At 36.1% G+C, this 23,406-nt stretch overlaps 1 protein-coding gene across 15 annotated transcripts in view; it reads right to left on the bottom strand.

The window, feature by feature from the left end:
- The window catches only part of LDB3 (LIM domain binding 3), a 126,986-nt gene that overhangs the window by 24,354 nt on the left and 79,226 nt on the right, over positions 1–23,406 (bottom strand). For 8 of the 15 annotated variants that reach the window (XM_071811726.1, XM_071811725.1, XM_071811728.1 and 5 more), the window contains 4 exons: positions 10,969–11,004; positions 9,129–9,335; positions 4,710–4,874; positions 2,972–3,079 (listed from right to left, as the gene is read on the bottom strand). In XM_071811726.1, coding sequence (XP_071667827.1) covers positions 2,972–3,079; positions 4,710–4,874; positions 9,129–9,335; positions 10,969–11,004 — 516 coding nt within the window. Of the gene's footprint in view, positions 1–2,971; positions 3,080–4,709; positions 4,875–9,128; positions 9,336–10,968; positions 11,005–20,777; positions 21,732–23,406 lie in introns of those variants that run through there. The other 7 variants (XM_071811729.1, XM_071811730.1, XM_065843911.2 and 4 more) reach the window with 4 other exon arrangements.

Genomic DNA, 23,406 nt, shown 5'->3' with positions numbered 1-23,406 from the left:
TTATAGTTTCAATACCTTGCACTTCTTCCCTTCTTCTCATGAAAGAAATGTGAAATTAAAATGAAATGGATAAAGGCTCAATCAAGAAAGAATATTATTTTAGCTCTGAGATAGCCACACAAGTAGCATGGGCAAATAACAGTAATCTATATACTAATTTATTAGCTGTTTGTATGTAAATTATACATAATTGTTGCTCAACTATCATTTCCAAGACAGCAATGAAAACATAGCTCTTTCAAGGAAGAGCAGATTTATCTCAGAAAATAACAAAAGATATCTGCATCTAATTCTTATGTCAAATGCCAGCATGGAAAATGAAAGCTATGCCAGCAGTTGTCCATCTGCACAAGTAACTGTTACACACTATTCCTGACCAACACAGCTATTACATTATACCATGCCTCAGCATTAAGAGTGCCTGTTCTGGCATTCAGAAGGTCTATCCCTAGGTTTTGTGATTAATGCAAAGGAACTATAGCTTCTTAAAGGAATAGCCTTCAGTTCAAAAAAGTATGCATGCATTAAGCATTTTGTGAAAACATGCCTTCTGCCCCTTGGGCAGCTTTATTTGAAGGATTTTCTGTGATGATAAATTATCTGTCTCTGAAACGTTCCTAGAAATCTACCACTTTTATAATTGATTTTAAAGCCTACGATGCTGTGATTCACATATTCATAAGGGTTTCTGAAGTTTTCTGATGACTCTGAGTACAGACTTAGAGCTCAACAGCCCAATTTTAGAACAGATCCCTGACCAGCAGCATTCTCAGTGTTCAAATCGATGTTTGTCTTCACCTAATCAGCTAGCTTCACAGAACAAGAACAAAATCCAAAGGAAATTTTATTTCTGAAATAAATCCATTTCTTAAAACTGGAAAACTTTATAGTTCTCACATTTTAAAAGTACGATGTATTCTTTAGCCCTCCCTTTGTACCCTCCTATTCAAGATACTCAGAAATTGCTAATGAATAGAATTTTTTACTGAAGTGTAAAAATGCCTTTCTAGTCTTGGGTGGGCAACAAAATAAATTTAAGATTTTGCCAATGGAGTCCTAAAAGTAATATATGTAACACATCTGTGATTTTATCTTTCTGCATTCCTCCAAAATTGTTCACTAAATGAAAGCCTTTCATTATCTGATTGCTTTTCTTGACGGGGAAAAATGAGGGCCTTTTGTGACATCAATGCTAATCTTAATGAAATATACATATATTGCACAAACAAAATGTATTACATGTCGTACTACTACTATATGCAGGCTTCAGAGACCTATTATTAGCTATTATGTACAATTCTCACTGAAGCTAGTATAATACCAAGGAAATCTCTTATGTAGATATGTAAAAAAACTACCTCTCATAGCAAAATTTGTAAGTATCCTAAGACATAGACTGATGAAACATGAACAAATGTCCTCTCCCTGGCCAGAGCAGTCACCAAGGCTTTAGTTTAATTTCATGTTCTGACTGATGGATACATTTCGGTCCTCAACTGAAAGAGTATTTTCCTGTAGCTCAGAAGAAATAAATAGGTTTTGCACATCAGCACTATAAACAAGCTCAAATATGCACAGTTATTGCTGCTTAGGAAGCAAGGGACTTTCCGTGGTTATAAGAGGCTTTTAACTGTCTCCTACAACAACTATGTAGGACCCTCTTCTCATAGAAAGATGTGATCACTCCAACTAACAGAGATCTGTTAGTAAAACAAACAGTGGGTGAAATAGTACTGGTGGCATTCAAGAGCCTAATCATACCACAGGACTGAATGAAAAAGCAGTGTAAGAATTACTTCTGAAATGCACTGAGGACTTAATGTGAAAATCAGGTCCTCTTAAAGGTATTTTACGATGGATATCCACAAATAATGAATTCCCTGAATAACTCAGCACTTCGGAATTTTGGAAGTTCACACATAAAACTAGATGTCAATGGAAGTAAACACCCCTGCATCTATTCTTACCTTCTATTCTTGGTAACATTCTGGTGACATTCACCAGCTTCATAGTGTAATTGAAACTAAAGTTGCAATTAGTATATTTCCACTCAAGTAAATAGAATTAGATCAGCAGTTAATTTTGCTTTTTATGTTTTATCTGCTCCATAGGGGAATTACACCCATGTTTACACCCTAAAATTCTGAACTCTGATCTTCTGTTCCGTGGCTATTTCATTTTTGCATTGGTTTCAGTCAACCAAAATGCTTTCAAGTAAGTACCTGTGCATAGCACTTAACTGTTGTTTTCTATGATACTCTTGAGAAAGATACTGATACTTCTAGATGTGTAGCCTTCAAACTTGCATGCTTTGTCCATTTCAAACATTACCTTTGGATGATTCCTCACTATCTTTTTATAGCAAGATAAGAGAGACAGATAATTATAACGTCAAATGTATTGCTGATTCAGTTTTTCATTATTTTGGAAGATTATGTTCAAATTATGGGTCTTAAAATCCACTGCTTTCTCCTCTGTTAGTCTTGGCAAAGTGTTAATGAAAGCAATGAAAAGGTTTAGCAATGCAGCAATACAGCAGCACTCTCTAGTGATAGATGCTACATTTCCCTGCTAGTGGTCTTTCATTAGTCATGATTAAGAGCATAATAAAAGAAGGTCCGTGATTCTTGTGATCCTGTATCTTCACCAAAAAAACCCAGGCTGTCATTCTCATCCCATGTCACTAGACTAATATTTTCATTTTAAGGTGGCAAAACCAGGACAAGCCCATCAACTACAATATACCTTTGTTCCAAAAGGATCTTTTTGGTCACATATGCTCAGTCTAAAACTTAGGTGTTTCCTACCTTGGTTTTAATGGGAAAGATAAGCAAGAAAGCTATTCCTTTAAACACATAATGCTTTTCAATAGTCTCTGTCAAGCCAATCTCTTAAGAACCTGAAAACCTTAAATCAGTAATACAGAATAAAAACAAATTAATTTAAAAGAAAGAGAGGTTTACAGATATACCTAGACTGAGATGAGAGAGCAGATGAAATAGTGGAAGCTGCTAACGACATGTTCTTGGACCCATGGAAAGGCCTAGGCTGTGAAAGAGAGCTGGGGGCTGCAAGCACTCTGCAGAAGACACATGAAAGCATGTACAAAATAGTTTAACAGGGACAAAAACAGTGACATCAGAATCAAGCTTTGTCGGAGTTCAGATGCAAGAGGACTGCTGCATAGTTACCAGGAACAGGTTTTCTGTAGCAAACATCTGCAGACTTACAGAATAGCACAACCAAACACATTCCTACAGAACACAAGACAAAATGCACACATTACGTAAAAATCTTAAAACCAGAGTCTCTCATTAATTAAGAAAGACAATATTTCAGGACAGGACTTTTGTCAATGATACATGTTTTTATCTGCAAGATTTGAAGATGTTTAAGTCTGAATTTAAGATAACCTTTTTAATATGCAAGCAGTACCAAACTAAAGATTCTCCTATTTAAAACACAAGTCATTGGCATGATCGGTTTATTAGAGGCATCTCTTTTTGAGGCATTTATTAGATAATCCATTTTCTTCATGTTACAGTTTCAACTAAGGGATAAAAATTACTTAAATCGTATCATTATTTCATGTGAAAGTGCTTTACAGCACAGTTCTCAATTACAGAATAATACCTTTTCAAACCTCCTTTGCTGGCTGATATTCTTGCACTGGAATAAAACCACTGGAGTCTAGTAAGTCACAGGTAGGTAAAAACTGATTACAGTGAGAAACTAAGTAAGTGGTATACATAAATTAAGTAATGTAGTAAAAATTAAGCAAGAAATAGAGCCAAGAGAACATTTCCAATTCCATTTGCACACATCTAAGATATGACAGACTATATCTTAGATCTCAATTATTTAAAGTAGTTTACATTACTGGAAGTTTGTTTTTTCCTTGGTTTTTTGAAGCATGCTAAAATATATATGTTTTCAGGAACATTCATGTAGAAAAAACCTGCACCAAAAGATATACACCAAAAAAATTTGCTCTTACTATCACCAAAATTACTATAATGTAAGTCATAGCAGTATAAATCCCATGTGTTTCTTCACAGACTGACAACTTTTAATATACAACTGTAACTCCTACTGTACTTCAAGTGTTATGAATGCATGGCTTCTTGAAACTCACTTTAGCTCTATAGCTAAATCTCATTAGAGAAGTGTAGATAAATCTAACAGAAATTAATTGACTTAATACCTTATAGAGCAAGTCAATCATCAAACACATGCTTTTAGTGACAAATTGTGCATTGTCAACAATATTCTACTGACATCTGCTACAATATGGTAAGCTCAATCGCATGAGTAAATGACATTTTCTGATTTTCCATTTCATGTCATACTGCAGAAACACTATTAAAAGAACCTTCATTCAACCACTGTAACTATTACAAGGAGCTATTTTTGTTCTATTATAAGTGGTGAAAAAAATTTCTAGTTTTAACTCCAGACTTGATTTCTGAAAATGCAAACTGTATTGCAGACTTAAAGCTACTTTTCATTATTTTTTAAGGCAGTTTTATTTTGCAAATTCTTTGCAAACATGAACAATGTACTTCATCATAAGAAAACACACCAAAATATATAAAAGCATATAAAATAGGCTACAGCTTTTATATACTACATTCTTAAGAATGCGTATGCAGCATTTCCAGAGCCATACAGGGGTGTATCTGTGAAAGGACAAAGCAATGAGGCGTTACCTTTGGAAGGAGGAGGAGAAAGACTCTTGCACTAGCGAGGTGGTGGCTGGTGGTATCATCAGACTGGCTGTACTTTGAGCAGCAGTAGCAGGCTGGTGTGCTGAAGCATGTGGCGCAGGAGCAGAGGCAGAACTGGTAGACACCGGAGCATGCTCAACAGGGGTACTAATTAGAGTTAAATTAAATAAAACAAGAAGCATCTTAAGAAGGTGCGCATTTACATGTAGAGCATAAAACCTACTATGTTTGAATCTGAAGCTGCAAACATAGTAGGAGGCTGTGTTACTGACAGAAAAGCACAGTTATGCAAAGAAAAAGAAGGCATTTGTTAGGCCTTTTCAGATGTGCAGTTAAGACTTCAGTGCAGTTTTGGGCCTGCTTGACTGAAATTTATCCCAGGCGTTATACAACACTTAAGTCCTGCTCCCACTGAAGCCAGTGGTGGGAAATGTGTCGTGCAGTACTTAAATGGCTGCAAACAGCCTGTCACAAACTCTTGGAGCTAGGATAAATTTCACCAAATATTTACTCCTGAAGACGAAGTTTTATGCTAGGAGTAAACATTTTAATCAGATGAAGAACGGCAAATTAAAGAATATTATCATATTCTTGTATTAGCAGGTTTCCTGCAAGTTCTGACAGTTTTATGGTAGGCTTAATCATTTTTGTGCAATACAGGTAGCTGAAGGATATTTAAAAGCAGTTCATTGTTTGTCAGTTCACATCTGACCTAAATTCATCTCACATTACACTGGCCAACCCATCAAACATCGAGATGCCTTTTTACACAAACAGTATGCAAAGTACAAGAGGAAGAGGTAGCATAAAATTTTACTACACCAGTTCTGAAACCACTTGGATGATGAGCATGAGCTGTTATGCTTGTGACCCTCTTGTGCTGTTGTGGCACAGATAACAGAGCAGAGAAATATTAATACTTATTTTCTCTTTTATTTGATTGCAAAATAGATTAATTGAAATGAATAACAATAAAAATCTGGTATCATCCTGTGGCCATTTTAGTAACCCACCAAACTACCGGTGTTTTTCATCACCTGCTATCAGAGCACTCAGTGCTTATTAAAATATTTGAGCCTCACTCAGGTTTAGAAAGTATTACTCACCTCTTAACAGACAAATGGGGCAGTTATCTATTAGACAGCTCTACAAGATAGTGTAGTCAAAGCCATCTACTGCTAAGAAACGAACCAATCTTTTGGGAGGTTCAGGTTATTGTCTTCGACTAGCTTTTACATCAAATGGAAAAAAAAAAATAAGTGGACTTACAAGATTCACATTCTTTGCTGACTGTTTCAATGAATGTAACATCAACAAAAGAATAAGTATACTCATTATTCAGTTGCAAATATACCTTAAAAAAATCACTAAGTTATTCAAAATTAAAAAGGGGTTAAAAAAGAAAAGAAAAAATAAAAGACAAAAAGCTTAATTTTGTATGTAGGCAGATTGTACTGTGGATTTTATTAACTATTATCCACAGAATAAGCCACTGAAGAATAACTAATTGTAATTTGATTTTTCAGATTATTATACTATTTTGTGGCACAAACTTCAGTGATAATATAAGCATCCATCCCCCAGGCATAAGGGACATATTTCCTGATGCCATATTGTGCTGTAGATTCATTTTCTTTAGTAGTTATCGTAATGCATCTATTTTTTGTTTTTAATCAGGGAATTACTGCACATGCTACAGTTGTCCTGTGCACAAGCAGTGATATAAGAACATAACGGTATATTTATACTTCTTTTGACCTCAATCATAAATGTATTGCCACATCTCTGGGTTCTTACAAATGACCCCAGTCAGGATGATGGAATTAGTGATTCTCTTGTGCACTGTACAAAGAATGCAAAAAACATTCTTTCTGAAGTACAGTAAGTATCAAATGATAAAAGTAACCTTAAAGTTCCATGACTGTTTTTCAGCTAAACCTTAAGCCCCAAACATTCTCTCAGCTTTTTTTTCTATGCAAATCTGCTACTGTGCAAATATTTTCTCTGTCTTTCAGCCATTCTGTCCAATATTTTCTTTTGCTTCTTTCAGCAGCACCGCTTCAGCCAGTTGTACTCCTCAGGACATAGCATAAGTACTTGGTACTTGAGAATTCCTGATAACCTTTGCTCTGCAAGGGACTGTCCCACTTCCCCTGTCCTGGCTTCTTCTCCACCTTCCTGTATGGTTCAGTAGTCTAAATAATGGGGTCTTTTATTTCAGCTGAATATTTTTTGCTAGATTAGGTGAAATGGAAATGTGGTTGTTATGCCCACTGGTTTCAAAGTTGAAAGCAACCCATCACAAAAGCAGAAAATCAGTATTTTCTCCCTTATGAGTTTCATCTGCAATTATGCACAATACAAGTGAGCTCCTGAAAATACCTTGTTTGCAGTTCTGGTTTTCAAATCATTACACCAAAAGCCTTGCAACAGTTTTGCAAAAATTTGTCCATCATAATCTGCATTGAAATTCAGATCAGTTCTATCTTGATGCATTTGCATTGTGATGTAAATTCTTCCACTTAGCTAATACAGTTTCAATGATATAGACTACGTAAGCAGAGCAGCTGCATATTGTACATCACAGCTACAGATCATGGGCTGGTCTGTCACCCAGTTTTAATACTTGCAGGAGTTTTTTTTGCCCTGTGCAACAGTGCGTACTGGCATTGTTGCGGTAAAAGGTGTTGAGCCAAAATTTAGTACTTACACATCTTTGATTTGGCAACAGGAAATGGCTGAAACTATACTGCACATAAAAATGGAACTTAATGCATGTACTAAAACCAAGCGTAAACTGAGATTTCACCTATTTTGTCTCTCTGTTGTCACTGAAGTGAAAGAGAATTTGCTACAGATTTCAAAAGAATCAAGACTTTATACCTTGAATAGAAGGAAACAGTGAAGTTACTTCATCACTGTAACAATCTTTAAAATGTTAACCAAAACACATACTCAGTGAGACGAACGGACGAACGGATGGAAGGAAGGAAGGAAGGAATAAATATGTGGGCATGGACCTCTGTAGAGACAGATTTGAACTGGACAAACGGACATAAATGAAATAAATGCAAATATACTGGAACACCTTACAAAATTTAAAAGAAACAGAAACAGATTTTATCTTGCCTGCTGTTTGCAGTAGGTCTGTTTACATGATTAAAATATTAGAGGCTTGATCACCTTCCTGCAGGGTAGAATGTATTAATTAATAGAACAAAAAATTGGAATAAATATAAATGAAGTAGATATAAACCTTAAAAATTATTGTGATCTGGTTTACATACAATTTATGCAGTTAGTAACTAATTCTCTGCTCAGTTTTATAGAAAGAACTCTAACTTGACTGGTTTTAGTTCAACCAATACAAATTTTAAATAACTTCATTTATAATAGATATTAAAATAAAATCACATCATATTTTCCCCTTTAAGATTGCCTCCTTCCTAGATTTTCAATCTGAAAGACTGCAGAAGAATTTTAATAACCGATAAATGTGAATACTGCTTTATAAAATAGATCATCTAGTTTAAAAGCTTCGTTATTAAGTATGTTACTAAGTTTGTGTTTTTGTTTTTAATACAGTCATTCTATACGCTTTTAATCTGTACAGTATTTTGCATTTCAAGGAAAATCAAAGGAAACTGATGTTCTCAAACATCTCCATATTTGCGGTAACAAACATAAAATGCACAATGTAAGTAAGTTACATGGATGAAAACAAACACATCTCTCTCTCAGCTGATTTTCACTCATGAAAAGGAACGCAGATCAGTAGAGATTAAGAGGATAATAATGGTTAACGATCATAATGAGAAAATACAGCAACAAACACACGTTTAAAAAGTAAGTACAGATTAAACTTCTTTCTCCCGGTAAAGTTCTGATGCTCTCTGTCTCAAATTAGAAAGTGGATTATTTAAGCAGTACTTAGTCTCCTTTAGGTAATGCATGAAGTTCTTTGTGTTTCAAATCCTCCACCAGATCTCTTGTAAAGAATTGAAAATATAGGGAATGAAAATTAAAAAGGCAAAAAAATATCTCTTATCATAGCATTTGTAGGAAAAAGTGCTGGAGAATGTGTTTAGAGAAAGATATAACATAGAAGAGTTTTGCATTTGAATATGGGAAAGTTTGTAGAAATAAAGTGAATAACATCAGCTGCTGTTTCTCTGCAGAAGGTGCTTAATGACTGTTGTCTCTACAGTGTAGGCGAGATCCTTAGGAGTGCCACTTAGAACTTAAAACCACATGAACTAGAAGTTGCTGGAGTTGGTAGACCTTGGACATCTGCCTTTTAGGCAATGGGCATTTCCATCTGAAGGAGTTAGAGGTTGTTATTACCAAACCATTCCAAAGCTCCAAACCAGGTCAGTTATGCCGTTACACGTCACAGTGTACCTTTGATTACTGGATGAAGTAAGAGGGACTTTCTGGCCAGTAGTGCCGAAACTGGCCTCCCTCTGACTTGTACCCGCTCCAAGCCTCACAGAGCCCTTGGAGGCCACTGGCTTAGCACTGTCAGTGTTGGCATCCGTGGCGGATGATTTAGGAGGATGCCAAATACTGGAGGTCACATACTGTGGCGCGTGCGTAGTAGCTGTAGGCCTGGGTAACAAAGATTACAAGGGGATTCGTAAATGAAGTATTTATCACGTCACCAGTTCCTAGGTAATGGCAGGTATTTGAGGGGGAGACAGAATTCCAGCCATGGAAACGGCTGGTGTTTAACAGAAAAAGGTTTCTTCAATTTTTCAGTTTTCAGAGATACATGTTCTTACTGTCTACCATACCAAATAAAGCAGCATTTTAGAATGCTAATAGCCAGCCCTTAAAGACAACAGGGAAAAAACAAACAAACAAACAAACAACAAAAGCACTGAACCTCATAACTGGAAAGTCAAGTCCAGGTTTAATAATGAAGGCTTTATTTTTCTGTCTCTTTCATGGAAGAAGACTTTCATTTATAAACAGACAGCGTCCTTTTTTTGTATCCCTAAATTCCTTACACCATAGGAGATCATCATAATATTGCAGATGAAGTCATGATAAATCTTGATAGTTTATTAGTTTATTACTGCTTAAAACCAGGAAAGGCTTTAAGAATTAAAAAATGTACCTTGTGTTAAATCTGGAAACCATATTGCTAGGAATATCAAAATAAGACACATAGCAGAGCTGTGATGATAATGGAGGTGGAGAAAAGCTATGGTATGACAAACCATGCAAGATTAAGGCAATGGAGTATGACACTAGCACGAGTCATACATCAGAAATTGTTCCTAGCAAAATAAAATAATTTTAAAAAAAGATATTTCAGTGGAGCAGCTGCAGAGTAGATGATTTTACACAAATGAAACTGCTAGTGATTGCTAACATGTGTTATTTATTTTTTCAATTTATATGCAGTTGTTATACACGTATCAAGCAGTTTATTTCATTCTTTTGACATAATTAATTTAAAAGTAAAAATCCATTTTCCCTAGTGTTCCAAGTGCCAGTTGCCATTGTTTGTGTCATTAGTAATGATAAAGCTTACACTTGGATTTTATGCAACCTTTGTTCAAATGTGAGCAGTCTCATGGAAAAATAAGGAAACAAAAAGTGGTTGGACATTGTTGAGACAGAATTTTTTCATGACAAAAAAAAATCAGAGACATTTAGCAATTGGTCAGATTCACTCAAGAAGTACCTTTGTTTCAGGACTTGTGTGTTTTAGTAAATGAACTAATAGAAAACAATGCATTTCTATATGTAACTGCAAAATGTGTTAAGATTCTTTGGAAGAAAATAACTTTTGAAATGAAAGAACTTCGAGGTACTATGTTTTGAACCTCATAGTGCACCAAGGATCAATCAAGATATGCAAGAATCTGATATATAAATGTTCTTGAAATACCAAATATATAATCTTATTTAGAATTTAAAAACATCTTGAACAATCTAGATCAAGTTTAAAATGGAAATTAGTCTTAAAACTCCATCACTAACTGACAAAACTCCATTTCAAGAACATTTGATAAAAGCTTCTTTTTCAGGTTTATAAATTCTGAGAAACACAACACCTGTCACTCCATCTCACAGAGCTTTTTGAAGTCTACAGTAGAAAGAAATGCCTAACAAACCCCCTTAGTTGAAACCTCTACATTCATCATCTGCTCAGTAGACGAATTTCCTGTTTGTAAGGTAAGAACAATATGGGAAAAGTGGAGGTAAACCAGACACACACAGCAAACATTACCTGTTTTCTGATGCTGCAGCAACATTTTCCTTGTCTCTGTGAAAGGAGGGGATACAGTATGAATAAAGTAAATGCAGTTGCCAGTGGCAGGGAAAAAACCCAACCAAACAAGCCCAAAACAGGGAGAAAGAAAATGGTGTGAAGAGAAATGTTTGGTTGCAAAAAGCATCCTAGAGTGGTTGCTCATAAGTATAGTTATGAGAAATCTCTTCAGCTCTCCAAGTGAAACCCAAATATACGCTTCTCAGTTGCAAACAACTTTGTTTCAATATTAAAGTAAAACAAAGGACAACTAACAGTTACAAATTAGACAATGTATGTACGTATATAATTTCAACCACAGTCCCTCATAAAAGAAAATTTCAAGAATATTCCAGTTGGAACATGCCAGCTCCAAGTGGCAAAAATAATCAGACTTGGGCAGTCCTCAAGGATCCAATATTTTGAAGCGATAAGCAGTTAAATGGTTAGCAAAGACTCATACAAGATGGATTGCATATGTGTCTGGCATCCCTCAAAAATTCTCTGTCCTTCGCAAGTAAGTACTAGTTTTTTCAATCTAAATCAGATTAGAAACAAATAATTCCTTCACTGAGGTGAGGAGTAAGGCAGCCTCAGTGACACAGAATTAGGCTGTTCCTCTGTAAACACACATGCACACTTACAAAAATACCTGATCATTTTAAGTGCAAGCAATTGTATATCTGTAAGAAGCTAAGACACAGGTATTTCACAAAGAATAGAATTCTTCGGCCTTAGACTCCTAAGTTTGAAATCCATTTCAGTTAAATGATCAAGATACTCCCAATATTTAGCAAGTAAGTGGGTGGTTGTGTCCTTTCGTAATTGTGCTTGAATTGCAACACATTTCAAGTCAAAATATGCCAAATGAGAACGTTTTGCTTAATTGGGATCTAAAATTACAAAACACAAAGCAAATGTCCTAATTTAGCCAACTGAACCTTCTTTTTGAAAAGTCCTTTGCCAAAAAAGGAATATATATATTTATGTGGATTTACTGGGCTCCAGTCATTACCTTGCACTATGTCTGGAAGGCTATTCTTAATATTTTCCATATTAGTAGTAGTATTTAATATATTTCTCTATGTACATATGTACAGTCACATACTCTTTCCTTAGCTTAGCTCCAAGAAAGTTATAAAAACCAGTCCAGTTTACATCAGCAAAGGTTTGGGCATAGGTGTAACTCTACCAATTTTCAAAACCTCTAACGAAAATGTAACCCGTAAAATATATGAATTGAAGCCAGATTTTCAAACACAAAAGAAGAGCTGGAATGACCCTCAGATGTAGCTGCATGACTAAGAACATCAGTATGGTCAGAATGGAACAACCCATCTTTAAATACCCAAATAAGATCAATTGAATCACCACTCTGAAGCAATAAGAAACCAAACACTATGGCAACCAAGCCGTGAGTTCACTGGAACTTCAGGTACAGGAAAGCCAGGATGAAACAAGGTAGAGAAGGCTGGATTAGGAACTGTGTGTGGGGGAGGGAAGTGTTAATACACCAAGAGCCATGTCCATGCAAGGATGTTAAAAAACACAGTCACAGCCTGGAAAGAATAAAGCATTGTTTATTTCCAGTGTCACCAAATATTGTATGAGAAATTAGAGCCAAGACCAAAAGGCAGGCAGTTGGGCTCAGGCAGAAGCAGTGTTAGGCCTCTGTTGTTTCTATTAATCTGATCCAAACTTTTCTGTTCCACTAGCTGTGGCTACATGGAAGAATGCAGAAAAATGGCACTTGACTTGGAGTTCAGGATTTCACACAAGTTTTTTCCATGAGTGTATAAGTATAGGAAAATGTTGAGTGATGATTGCAGGGGAGCTGTGAAAGTTAAAATGAGAGTAGTAAACATACTTCCACAGAACAAAGCAAAGGAAAACAGAGAGTAAAGGGAAAGATGAACTTAAAGGCACACAGGACTTCTTTGTGAGTTTACTCCCAGGTACTATTTCTCTTCCCAGTCAATGGGAGTTCTCGTTTGGCTAACTGAGAAAGGCTCAAGATCAGACGTGTGTCTTACTGGCAATACCTGCATTTTGAGGAACAGGTTACTGGATTTCCACCTTTAACAATCAAACATTTTCTGCTAACTAAACGCAGAATTAATTTTACTTTTGAGTCAAATACATCCTTAAGGAAGGTTCGGTGAAGTCAATACCTTCACAACATGAAAGAATTTGGATCAGAGCATTATGTTTGTATCCTGTGACTACACAGGCTGCTTAAATAGCTCAAAACTTCTATCCATTACTGTCAGTTATCTGGCCAAGAGATTGTTGTTTTGTTTTGTTTTGTTTTCAGTTTGCAGCCCTTTTAGTTCCCAGCTGAAACAGTTTTTGACAGAAGAGCCTTAGCTGATGACTGTTCCAAGGGAACACTGCAACTCCCACAGATTTTATTAAATATTGGACATATATCTCAAACAAGATTTATTTATGCAGTATAAGATCTTCCCAATTACACAATATATTATACAATGGAAATTATGAGATCTTTCCTTCTCATACAAATATGCTACATAATATGGTCCTATGAATGAAATGTCAGAAACAGTCTTTCCCTCCCACACACTTGCAGGAATTGTTAAGAATTTGAGTAACAAAATGTAAAATTGTTTCCCTAGCCAAGCTTGGTGTGCTATTGGATCCTAAGAAGAGCCCGAAGAAACTTGAGTTTCCTATAAATGAGTCTGTTGAATCTGAACTGTGTGTACTGGAGACTGTAACACTTTCCTATTCTATTTATTTGTGGAAACCAAATGTAAAGGATTCCTGAACACACTTGTACAGGTAACAGGGGACCTGAGATGTGGAGCTTGTGCACCTTCCATCTACCATCTTCTAAGAGAATAACAGATCTAGACTCTCTCTCTCTCTTGAATAGCTCTTCTCTGTTCCATTAAAAAGTTGTAGAGACAGAATAATTTAATCTGTAAGGAACATAAGGAACTTTTGGCATCATGAGAGACCTTACGGTCCTTCATTCTTCTCTGTCCTTCAGTACCGAAGGAATAAGAGAATACTATAATTGATTTTTTCCTCCATATTCTCATGGACCGAGACTATTTTTCTCATTTTACAAATGAGGAACTGAAACTTAATAGACTTGCTCATGGTCAAAAAAAAATTCCACAGCAGGGCAAAGAACGGAAATAAGCTCTCCTGAATCCCAGCTGATTATTTAAAATATCAGCTCACCCTCTTTAATAAGCGATTATAGATTTTTAAATAAATATTAGTCTCCAGTTTATCAGTATTTTCCCTGTACCGATCATCCAATAGTCTTCCAAAGAACCTGGTAGATATATACTGTCCTTTTCGCAAAGAGGAAAAAGTTGTTATTAAGACTTGCAGATTGATACGATCTGTATCTATTTAAATTAAAAATTCTGGTTTTTCTAGCAGTATATTGCAAATTCGCAGGACTTGCCCTCATTAGACTTATAATAGCTTCCACTCTAACATGTATGTATATTTACATACACATACTTGTGTACAAGTAAAATTTCCTTTAAGAGGTAGAATTCACAAAATAATAATTAAAAAAAAAAAATCTTATAGGGCATCTGGGAGTAAAGTTGTGTGAAAACTATTTCATCATTTCCTTCTAAACATTTTCGTCTCAAAGGCATGAGATATTGACACTGTTGGAAACTGGACACTGAGTTGGATCAACTGCTGCTCTGATCCAATGAAGCTATTTCTACCTTTCTGTGTTTGCAGCCGAGAATTTCCATGACCAGATGACTATGAAACTATTGAGATTGTATCTTTTTTTTTTTTCTCTCCAAGCTATATTTTTGTTATTTTAACAAAGACACCATAAGACACACAAAGAAATCATCGGAAATTAACTGGAGAGGACAGAAGACAACTATCATGCTGGTTTAGTTAAAACTTTAGCTTGGGATCAGAAACAAGAGGTGGAAGAGCTAATCTCTCTTTTTCAGCCACTGTAGTTAAGAATGTGAGCAGCCCACGCCAAAATGATTGCAATGTATCCCACTAGTATGTCTGATTTCCAAAACAGAGGAATACTTTTCTCCCAGAAGGTATCCTGGTTTGTGCAGACAGTGTCACGGAGTAGGAAAAGCATATATTCAGTGGAAGAAAAAACAACCGGTAACTCATTCTCAAGAAGTAGTATGGAACACAAAGCAGTTCACTAAAATCAAAGCCAAATACCTCCTAGTGATGCATTTTAGTGGTATCGATTGGTATGTTGTTATATTTAACAGTAATGCAGTTGGAAATACAGCAGCAATGGTGTTGGTGAAAGTTGTAACTCTTTTCCAAGATTTACATAGTGGTATTTGGCATGCAACTATGTGTACTCCAATGCATGTAGTGGTAAACACATCACTTTAATAAGAACAAAGACTGCAAAATTTTGAGTATGTGGAGTAATTTGAACTGGGATCTATTTCAGATAATTATTCCCTATCTTGGCCTTAAGCATGCAATTGGATTTATCCAAATGGTTTCCTCCAGCTTTTTATAGCCCCACTGGTCAAGTGCAGGTATCTGCCACCAGGCACCTGAACACAGGATGAGGACTTTCAGTTTGTACTTGTGACCATCACAGACAAAACCAATCCACAACAAGTTTAGGTATTGTACACCAGCAAATCATTCCCCCTTCACTGAAGTGTTCTTTCTCGTCATGACTTCACTTTTCTCCAGGGAAGCTGAGAGAACAAGAACTCACAGATCTCAATGTCAGCTGGTAGTTTTTTTAGAGCTACCTTTTAATTTGCACATACTGATAAGAAAATTCATACTTTCTCTACATGGTATTAACCTAAGTTTGAAGCTGCATCTGAAGTATACTAATGTGTCTTTTCTACTCAGTTCCTGAACCAAATAAGTAAGCAGTATGAATTAGAGCAGTTATCGTTCTTTCAGAATCTGGACTACATTTTATTTCATAAATTTGTTTAATGATTTTCTTACCTTCCCTCTCTCTCATTTGTAATCATATAACATTCTGGGTCAACTACAACAAATGCTTACATGGAAATGAACTATTAGGAAGTTATTAGCATTTAGGGTAATTTAGATGACATTAACACAATTTAGAAGCAGAATAAAAGAAAGCAGTGCCAGTGCTATGCTATCAGCCAGTTCTCCAGCTCACCCTAAACAAAGCTCTGTGAGCCAGTCTGATGATTCCCAGAGCACAGCTGAGTACCTCTGGTTACACATGCTTGTTGATAAGCCTGCTGCATGCAAGAAGTGTGTTTTCTGCGTTGGACTGAAGGCAATGCAAGGGAGCACTCAGACAGAAAGGCAGCATTGTGCACTGGTATCTTGGTTTGCCATCTACACCAGCAGAAGGACGTGTATGAAAATCTTACAGGCTGCACAGTAGGAACGGAAGTGATGTTACTTTCTGTCCATGCAGAAGTGCTGGACAGGAACATGCAGAAGACTCAGATGGTAAAGATGAGATGGGAAATATAGGTCAGTATGCACACACCCACACAAAGTTGAATCCTGAGCTTTAACAAGTTCTGTTAGCTTAAATGTTACAGTCTCTATGAACTATTTGGAGAAAAGATTCATGGTATTTGCTAATTTCATTTGGGGGCCTCATTTTTTCTATTTTAAGCGAGTATATTCAAGTGGACACACCATACCTTACTGTCACACCATACCTTACTGTCTTTGATCAATTGGCTCTACAGAGAACTGCCTTGAAAACAAGGAATTTATGATCTCTCAGTTCATTTTTCCCACAGAACTTCCAGGAGTATTTTGTGGAAGGAAGACATATTTGGTCAATTTTCCCTTCTGGTTTCACTCAGAATTCCATAGAGACAATTGAATTAATTCACTGCTCCTGTGTTTTTGTCACTCTTTAGGTGCTAAAAGGGAAGTGGAGATCAGAATATATTAAACTGATGTGCCTACTATTCTTTATTGTCATTATGTTACTTACTTGAGAAACCTACCTGATTTATTTTACGGGCTGCTGCGGAAAAATAAGGTTTATCTTTCAAAAAGATTTTGGTAATCTGATTGGTGTATAGATTGGAAGTTTTTGGTAACTGGGCAGGTCAGCAATGCTAACAATTGGGAATTCTGCCAAATAAAAGAAGGGGATCAAGGTGCCCTGGCTTGTCCTAGTGGAGTCAGATGGATTTGATAAGCAGCAGTGGAACAAAGGATGTTATTGTGCTTGAGACCAAATTTTAGTCAATTCATTTTATGTATGTTGTAGAAAGATGTTGATTAAAGACTGATTAAAGAAAGTCATTACCTGGCACTACCATGTACCATAACCAAATTCTAGCTTTTTAACTCTGCAAACTAAATTTTGTGCAAGTGTTCACGTATTTTCTGATGTATGTAATGGTAATTTCAGTCACTGAAACTCCTGGTGGACGCTGCTAAAGAAGCCACAAAATCAACTTAGTCCCTGTGGGAACCTGGGTGCACAAGTGAAAAATTGGTGTCACCTATTCTGCCCCTGAAAAAGGCTCCAGGCAGCCTTGTGATACACAAGAGTTAGACTTTTCAAAAGTGAAAAAGTGGTTCCTAAAATATTTATTCCTTTCTACTAAAGGTATGCTTCACAGTTGTGCATAATAAGAGAGTAACTGCAACGCAAAGAAAGCGACCTCTGTATTTATTACAGAGCAAAAACTTATTCTCCTTCCCATGCAGGCAGGCATGAAAGGAGGCAAAGGAAGGAGCCAGAGGACCTTTCTCCTTTTGTAATTTCTTCATGCATGAAAGGAAGAGAGGTCGAGTTCTCATGCCTGCTTTTCTCAAGTCAAGCTCTAGCCACATCCCATCAGCACACACTGCATGCAGTCAGTATTGCTGCTGCAAACTAAGCACCATAGGAGGTAAGGAGGAGACCAGCTGAGTAGAAGACAAGACAGCAGTACTCAGGAAACAGGTTAGTTTAGATCAAACGGTCTTATATCACAGCAGAAAATGAGCATTTCCCTGTGTCATAACCAGACAAGCAGATTTACCTGGAAGCCTTTTGGTTTTGATTTCTTAATGGCATCAGCTTTGCTGCATCTTCATTAAATGCTTATAACACTATACTTTACTGGCAATATTGGGAAGGGCAGGGGGTTAATATCACTACCCAGAGCCTGCATTTTAGTTTATTTTTGGCACAGTGGCTATTTAGAGACAGTATTGTCACCAACCATTGTTCCCGGTTCAACAGAACAGTCACGGTTCAAAATACATTCAGTGTGGGACAGATATACCTGTCTATCATCAGTGATATTTTAAAGAATTACACGACTCATTGAGTCTTCAATCAAGAACCTATTTGAAGCCTCACTGCCATTAACTGAGACTACTTTTCCTAGACTAACCACCAGACCGCTGCAAATGGTCAAGAAACACTGGAAGGTGGGGGTGGTCAGTCAGAAGAAATGTGCAGTGAGATAAGCCTGGACACATTAAAAACAGGGCATAAGCAGGCCAGGCTTGACCTTTGCTAAACAAAGGTAGGGGTTTCTTAAAGCTGTTAATGATTTCCTCTCAGGCCTAAGTCGGTTGCAGTCTCTAGCAATGAGATGCAGTAGGATGACAAACCCAGCTCAACTTCTCCACCTTGCAGGAAAAGTCTGCCTCCTGCTCGGGAGGGAAAACCCGTGCCTTTTAATAGTTACATGAAGAAAGATCTGTAACATTCACTTTCTGGGCTTCAAGACTGCCATGACAACATAAAGGCAGATATTTCAGGACTCAGTCAAGGAATTACTACTCTAAATATAAACACGGAACTGGATAGAAAATAAATGACTGACATTTTAATTAACAAAGTCCACCACTTGGGAGATTTTTTGGGGGAGGAACTAGACTATATAGTAGAAATAATGATCTAGTAAAGAATCTTGCTTTAGGGATTAATGACAGCACTTCCAGAAAGGTCTTTATCATTGCAAAAGTTCCAAGTTTACCAACTATTGAAGATTTTTTCTATTTTTTCCTGTAATTATGTAAATAATTTAAATTCTACAAGTTTGGAGAGTGTTTAGATTCTATTTTGTATCCCCCAGGAAAAAAAGGGTTACATCTATTTCCCTGATTACGTGGTCTATATGCACTGAATTTTTATCATCAAATCCACTGCAGCAGAGCTAAGGGGAAGGGGTTCCTTAATTACATCTGCATTAGTTTCATAACTGATCAAACAATGTTTTTCTGAATATTAAAAATACCTTTAAAAAGAACATTAAGTGTAAATATTGAGATATAATCTAGACATTTTCTATTATAGTACATGCACTAGGACTATTTGAAATAAATAGCATCTGCATTATGTTTGTTAAACACTAAAGATACACAATTCCTATTTAAGTGAAAACACCATATTATTACTTATTCAGAAAACCATTTAATATGGTTGAACATGAGAACTGGAAGATTTTTTTACTTAAGTACATTTGATGTTCATGAAATAAAGTTAATTGCTTACTGATATTTTAAATTCTATTAGAATTTCCCATCTATAAGTAACATTTACCCACTCTGAATCAAAGTTTGATCTTAGCAACATTCAGAAAGAGTTAAAATGTTGCTCTTATTTCATGCAGTTATGCTGATTTTCCACAGGCACTAATAAGATGCTATGATCAGAATCTGTTTGTGTTCCCATACGGAAAATATAAACTAATGTTGTGTATTAAATTGCATGCTTACTGAATTGCTATGGTACTTAGCTAAGGAAAGTGAAATGCATTTTTAAAGGAACTAGTGCTCATGTACTTTTAAATAATACTCAAAAACTACTATTATTTAAAGTATGATAGCTACATTTTTTTTCCTTTAAGCACTCCAGTATTTAGTTGATTCATGCAAAATCCTCCATAAACTGTAGCTTTTCCTTTTTTTTAGAACACAGAAAAACAGCAGGATTTTGAATTAACTTTGTTCTTGTATGGATTGCTGATATAAATTCCAGATGTTTGAAAGCAGCAAAAAGCGTAAGAATTCCAACTTAATCTCATGCTCCAATCTTTTTGATCACAATTACTGCTACCAGATAGAAGTACCTAATTTGCAGTTTGTAGTAGTTAAAACATATTTAGGGCTGCAGGCCAGCCTGCAACAGTCAGCCTTCCACTGCAGACACCAGTGTTTTATCACCAGAAACTTTCGTTTCCATCAGTGCTAAGGACTCCTAATGCAGATTGTTGAGGGATGACGTCAAGTGTTTCCATGGAAAACACAAATAGTTCAATTTAGTTGCATTTTTTTATTATTATTTAATGATCAGAGCATAAGCTAGAATGGGAAGTGACATTGCTTTTGGTCTATTTCAAAGAGAAAAGAGAACTATTTGGGGGCCTTTGGTATGAGTTTGCTGTATCTTGACTGACACAGCTTAAAAGCAAAGCATTGTCGTAATGTTGAGACCAAAAGACTCTATTCTGAGCACCAACAATGTCTCAAGAGCCTTTGCCATGGGCACAAAGTAAGAATTCTTGCCAGAGAATGCATATTATTCAAATGGAAATGCTAAACAATATTATCAACAAGTTGTAATCTAACATCTATTAATTATGCATTGTTTTTGTTCACATCTACTACACTGTTTGTTCATTTCTGTTGTTCTTTCAACTGCTTTGTCACGTTTACTCTAATTCAGGTAACCTACAGGACAGAACGATTATAGGTAATAGGGAAAAGCTTTTTGACTAAATTTTCTATTGTGGAAAGAAAAGTTCTCCTTTCAATAATCAGTTGAAGCAATTATTGTTTTAAAACAGAATAAAGTACTGTGTAAAACAGGCACGTAATTATTTTAGTTTTAAAACCTTTTATTTCAGATAAAGCATGCTGCTATATACAGAAAAAAAATGTGGGTCAAAGCAAGAGCAATACAGAATGGCAACATTATTCCTTAAAACGTACACATTCCTTAAAACTTACAAGACGCTTTTAAAAACTTTAGTGCACCAGTAGTACTATATATTCTTTTCATTCCTAAATTATGTCTAGCAAACTGTCATTTCACCACAGATCCTGAGCAACCACATCTATCTCTAGCCTTCGTATAATGACAAATTCAAGTTTCCAACAGAAAACTAACAGCAATGGTTTCAGCAAATTACTTCCATAAGTATAATATATTGAAGAAATATAACTTCACGTTGCTAATATCTAATTTCAAATGGCATCATTCCACTATGCAAACTAAGTATGTTGTATATTTAGCAAAGTCTACGCCAGGCTCACTCAGTTTTCCTTTTCATCTTTCTCCTATTTATCTTTACAACAGTAAAAGTCTCATTCCTCTAACTCCTAAAGAAATACTGTCAATAACTTTCCTCTCATTTTCTTCTAGAATTAAAGTCAAGAGAGTACAATAGTGATGTTTTCCCATATACTGAAGTTATATTTTATATAGTACAGGACAAAAGCTAATCTACTTTATAATGAAGAACACGAACCAAGTTGTATCATTATTTTTACTTGTGGTGACTGTGAATGGATACCAGGTTAACAACAGATATCTACCAAAGATGACACTCAAAGAAAGGTCCTAGCAGTAAGGCTTTTCTGGGGGTGTGACACTCGTAGGCTCTAACTCAGGACAGCAGTTAATTTTTTACTGTAACTCTGTCTCATGTATATGCTTGCTAAATGTGGGCTTTTAACTTTTAACATTAAGGAGCTGCGCTGACAGGCCATGATGCCAGTTGCGCAATTTGGCAAAGCGTGGGCTGTTACGTTCCGTTTCAAACCTCTCCCTGTGGCATGAAGAAAAAGAGAGAGAGAGAGAGAGAGACAGAGACAGAGAGAGACAGAGACACATACAGAGAAGAAAGAAAGGAGGAAGAAAGAAAGGGGTTAGGGACCATGGCTACCACTTCCCTGCCTTATAACTAGGGCAATGGCAATTTATTTGGATATTTTCCTCAGCTTTCAAATCAGTGCAAAGGTGGCTGGGTGATCCTTTTCAGACCATGTATGAAAAGTTTTACAGTTGTTCATTTCTAAGAAGTAACTTGATACAATTTTGTATTCTTTGACTTGCGATTGGTATAACAGGGCTGCTTTTGCTAGAAATGCAGTGTTATCCCATTGTTGTCCTGCCAGCAGATTCTCTTGGCTTTTTCCTCCCTCCCCCAGAACCGAGCAGTCAGTGAAAGTTAACTCCATACAAGAGCAAAATTAATGCAAATATTTTCCATTCTGTAATACCTTGGTCAGCCTGTACACATCCTGCTGTCCTCCTGCAAAGACCATCAGCCAGTTTCAGCCGTGCTTTTCTATAGCTTTTCCAAGTGTAAGAGAGTACAAGTGTTGATATGTGCAAAAATGTTTTCAGTCGTTTGTGTTAAAAATTTTCAAATCCCAGTCCTGTGAAGTTTGGCCACCTCCCATGAACACCCCTAACTACCTTTGACTGCAGACCAGAGTGCTCAAGCAAGTTGTAAGCAATGTTCAGCACCTCTCAGGATTTAATCTCTTCTAGATATTCTACAGTTTAAATTCAGGTTTTGTAAATAAAAAGAGGAATGAGGAGGATGTGGGATGAGAGCACAGTCAAGAAGAAGTATATCAAACAGAATGGAAAATAAAATGTTCTTGTTAATTGCAAAACATATTTGATTCACTGCAAACAAGGTAATTTTCCCCTTGTTATTTACACTCAAAACACAAGACAATTGTGTTAATACAGCAGAACTTGAGAGCAAAACCAGACAAACAAAAATGAACAGGGCTAGTTTTACTCCTCAGGCTGAAGAAAACACAAAACAATAAACAGAGTAAATGCCAACGAATTCATTGATATTTCCAAATCTTCTGTTCCTAATAACATGTCATGCAAGTAACACTCCTAAGGACCCTTGATGTATGATTTTGCAAACTGTCTTTTATGCTTTGAAGTAATTAAAAGATACAAAGTATTCCTAGCTGAAATACTGAAACTTCACGATGGCATTTTTTTCAAGTTCTATTGGAGCATACTAGCTTCAGTGGGTCTTACATGAAATTTAAGAATTCCCTTACTGCTTTAAAGATAGACCCCTCCATTCAAGGAGAAGGTGTTCACAAACATCTGTTTGGATCGAAGTGGATACCATCTTTGCAGAAAGTATTCTGTGAAAATCATCACAACAGCAATGCAAAGTTTTCACGGCAAGTTATAATCTTATCTGTGCCTTCAGAATAGCAGTACCAGGAGCAAAGGGCAGTCACACAACGTGCTCCTTAATGCTGACTGAAAGGAATATTCTGCCACTTGAAAATTCCCAAGCATTATGGATTCTGTTCAGAGCATGTATCACGAAGTTAGAAGCAACAATCTAGAATTGGCTATTATATAAGATGGTTCTGACAAAAATAAGCTACTTTTAAAGTTTTTTAATTGTTATTATTTTTATTTTTTCCCTGTAAGTGTTTGGAAGAAACCCAATC

This window comes from Patagioenas fasciata, chromosome 8 (assembly GCF_037038585.1).
Source record: "Patagioenas fasciata isolate bPatFas1 chromosome 8, bPatFas1.hap1, whole genome shotgun sequence".
NCBI lineage: Eukaryota > Metazoa > Chordata > Aves > Columbiformes > Columbidae > Patagioenas > Patagioenas fasciata.
This window is presented reverse-complemented; position numbering and strand designations above follow the sequence as displayed.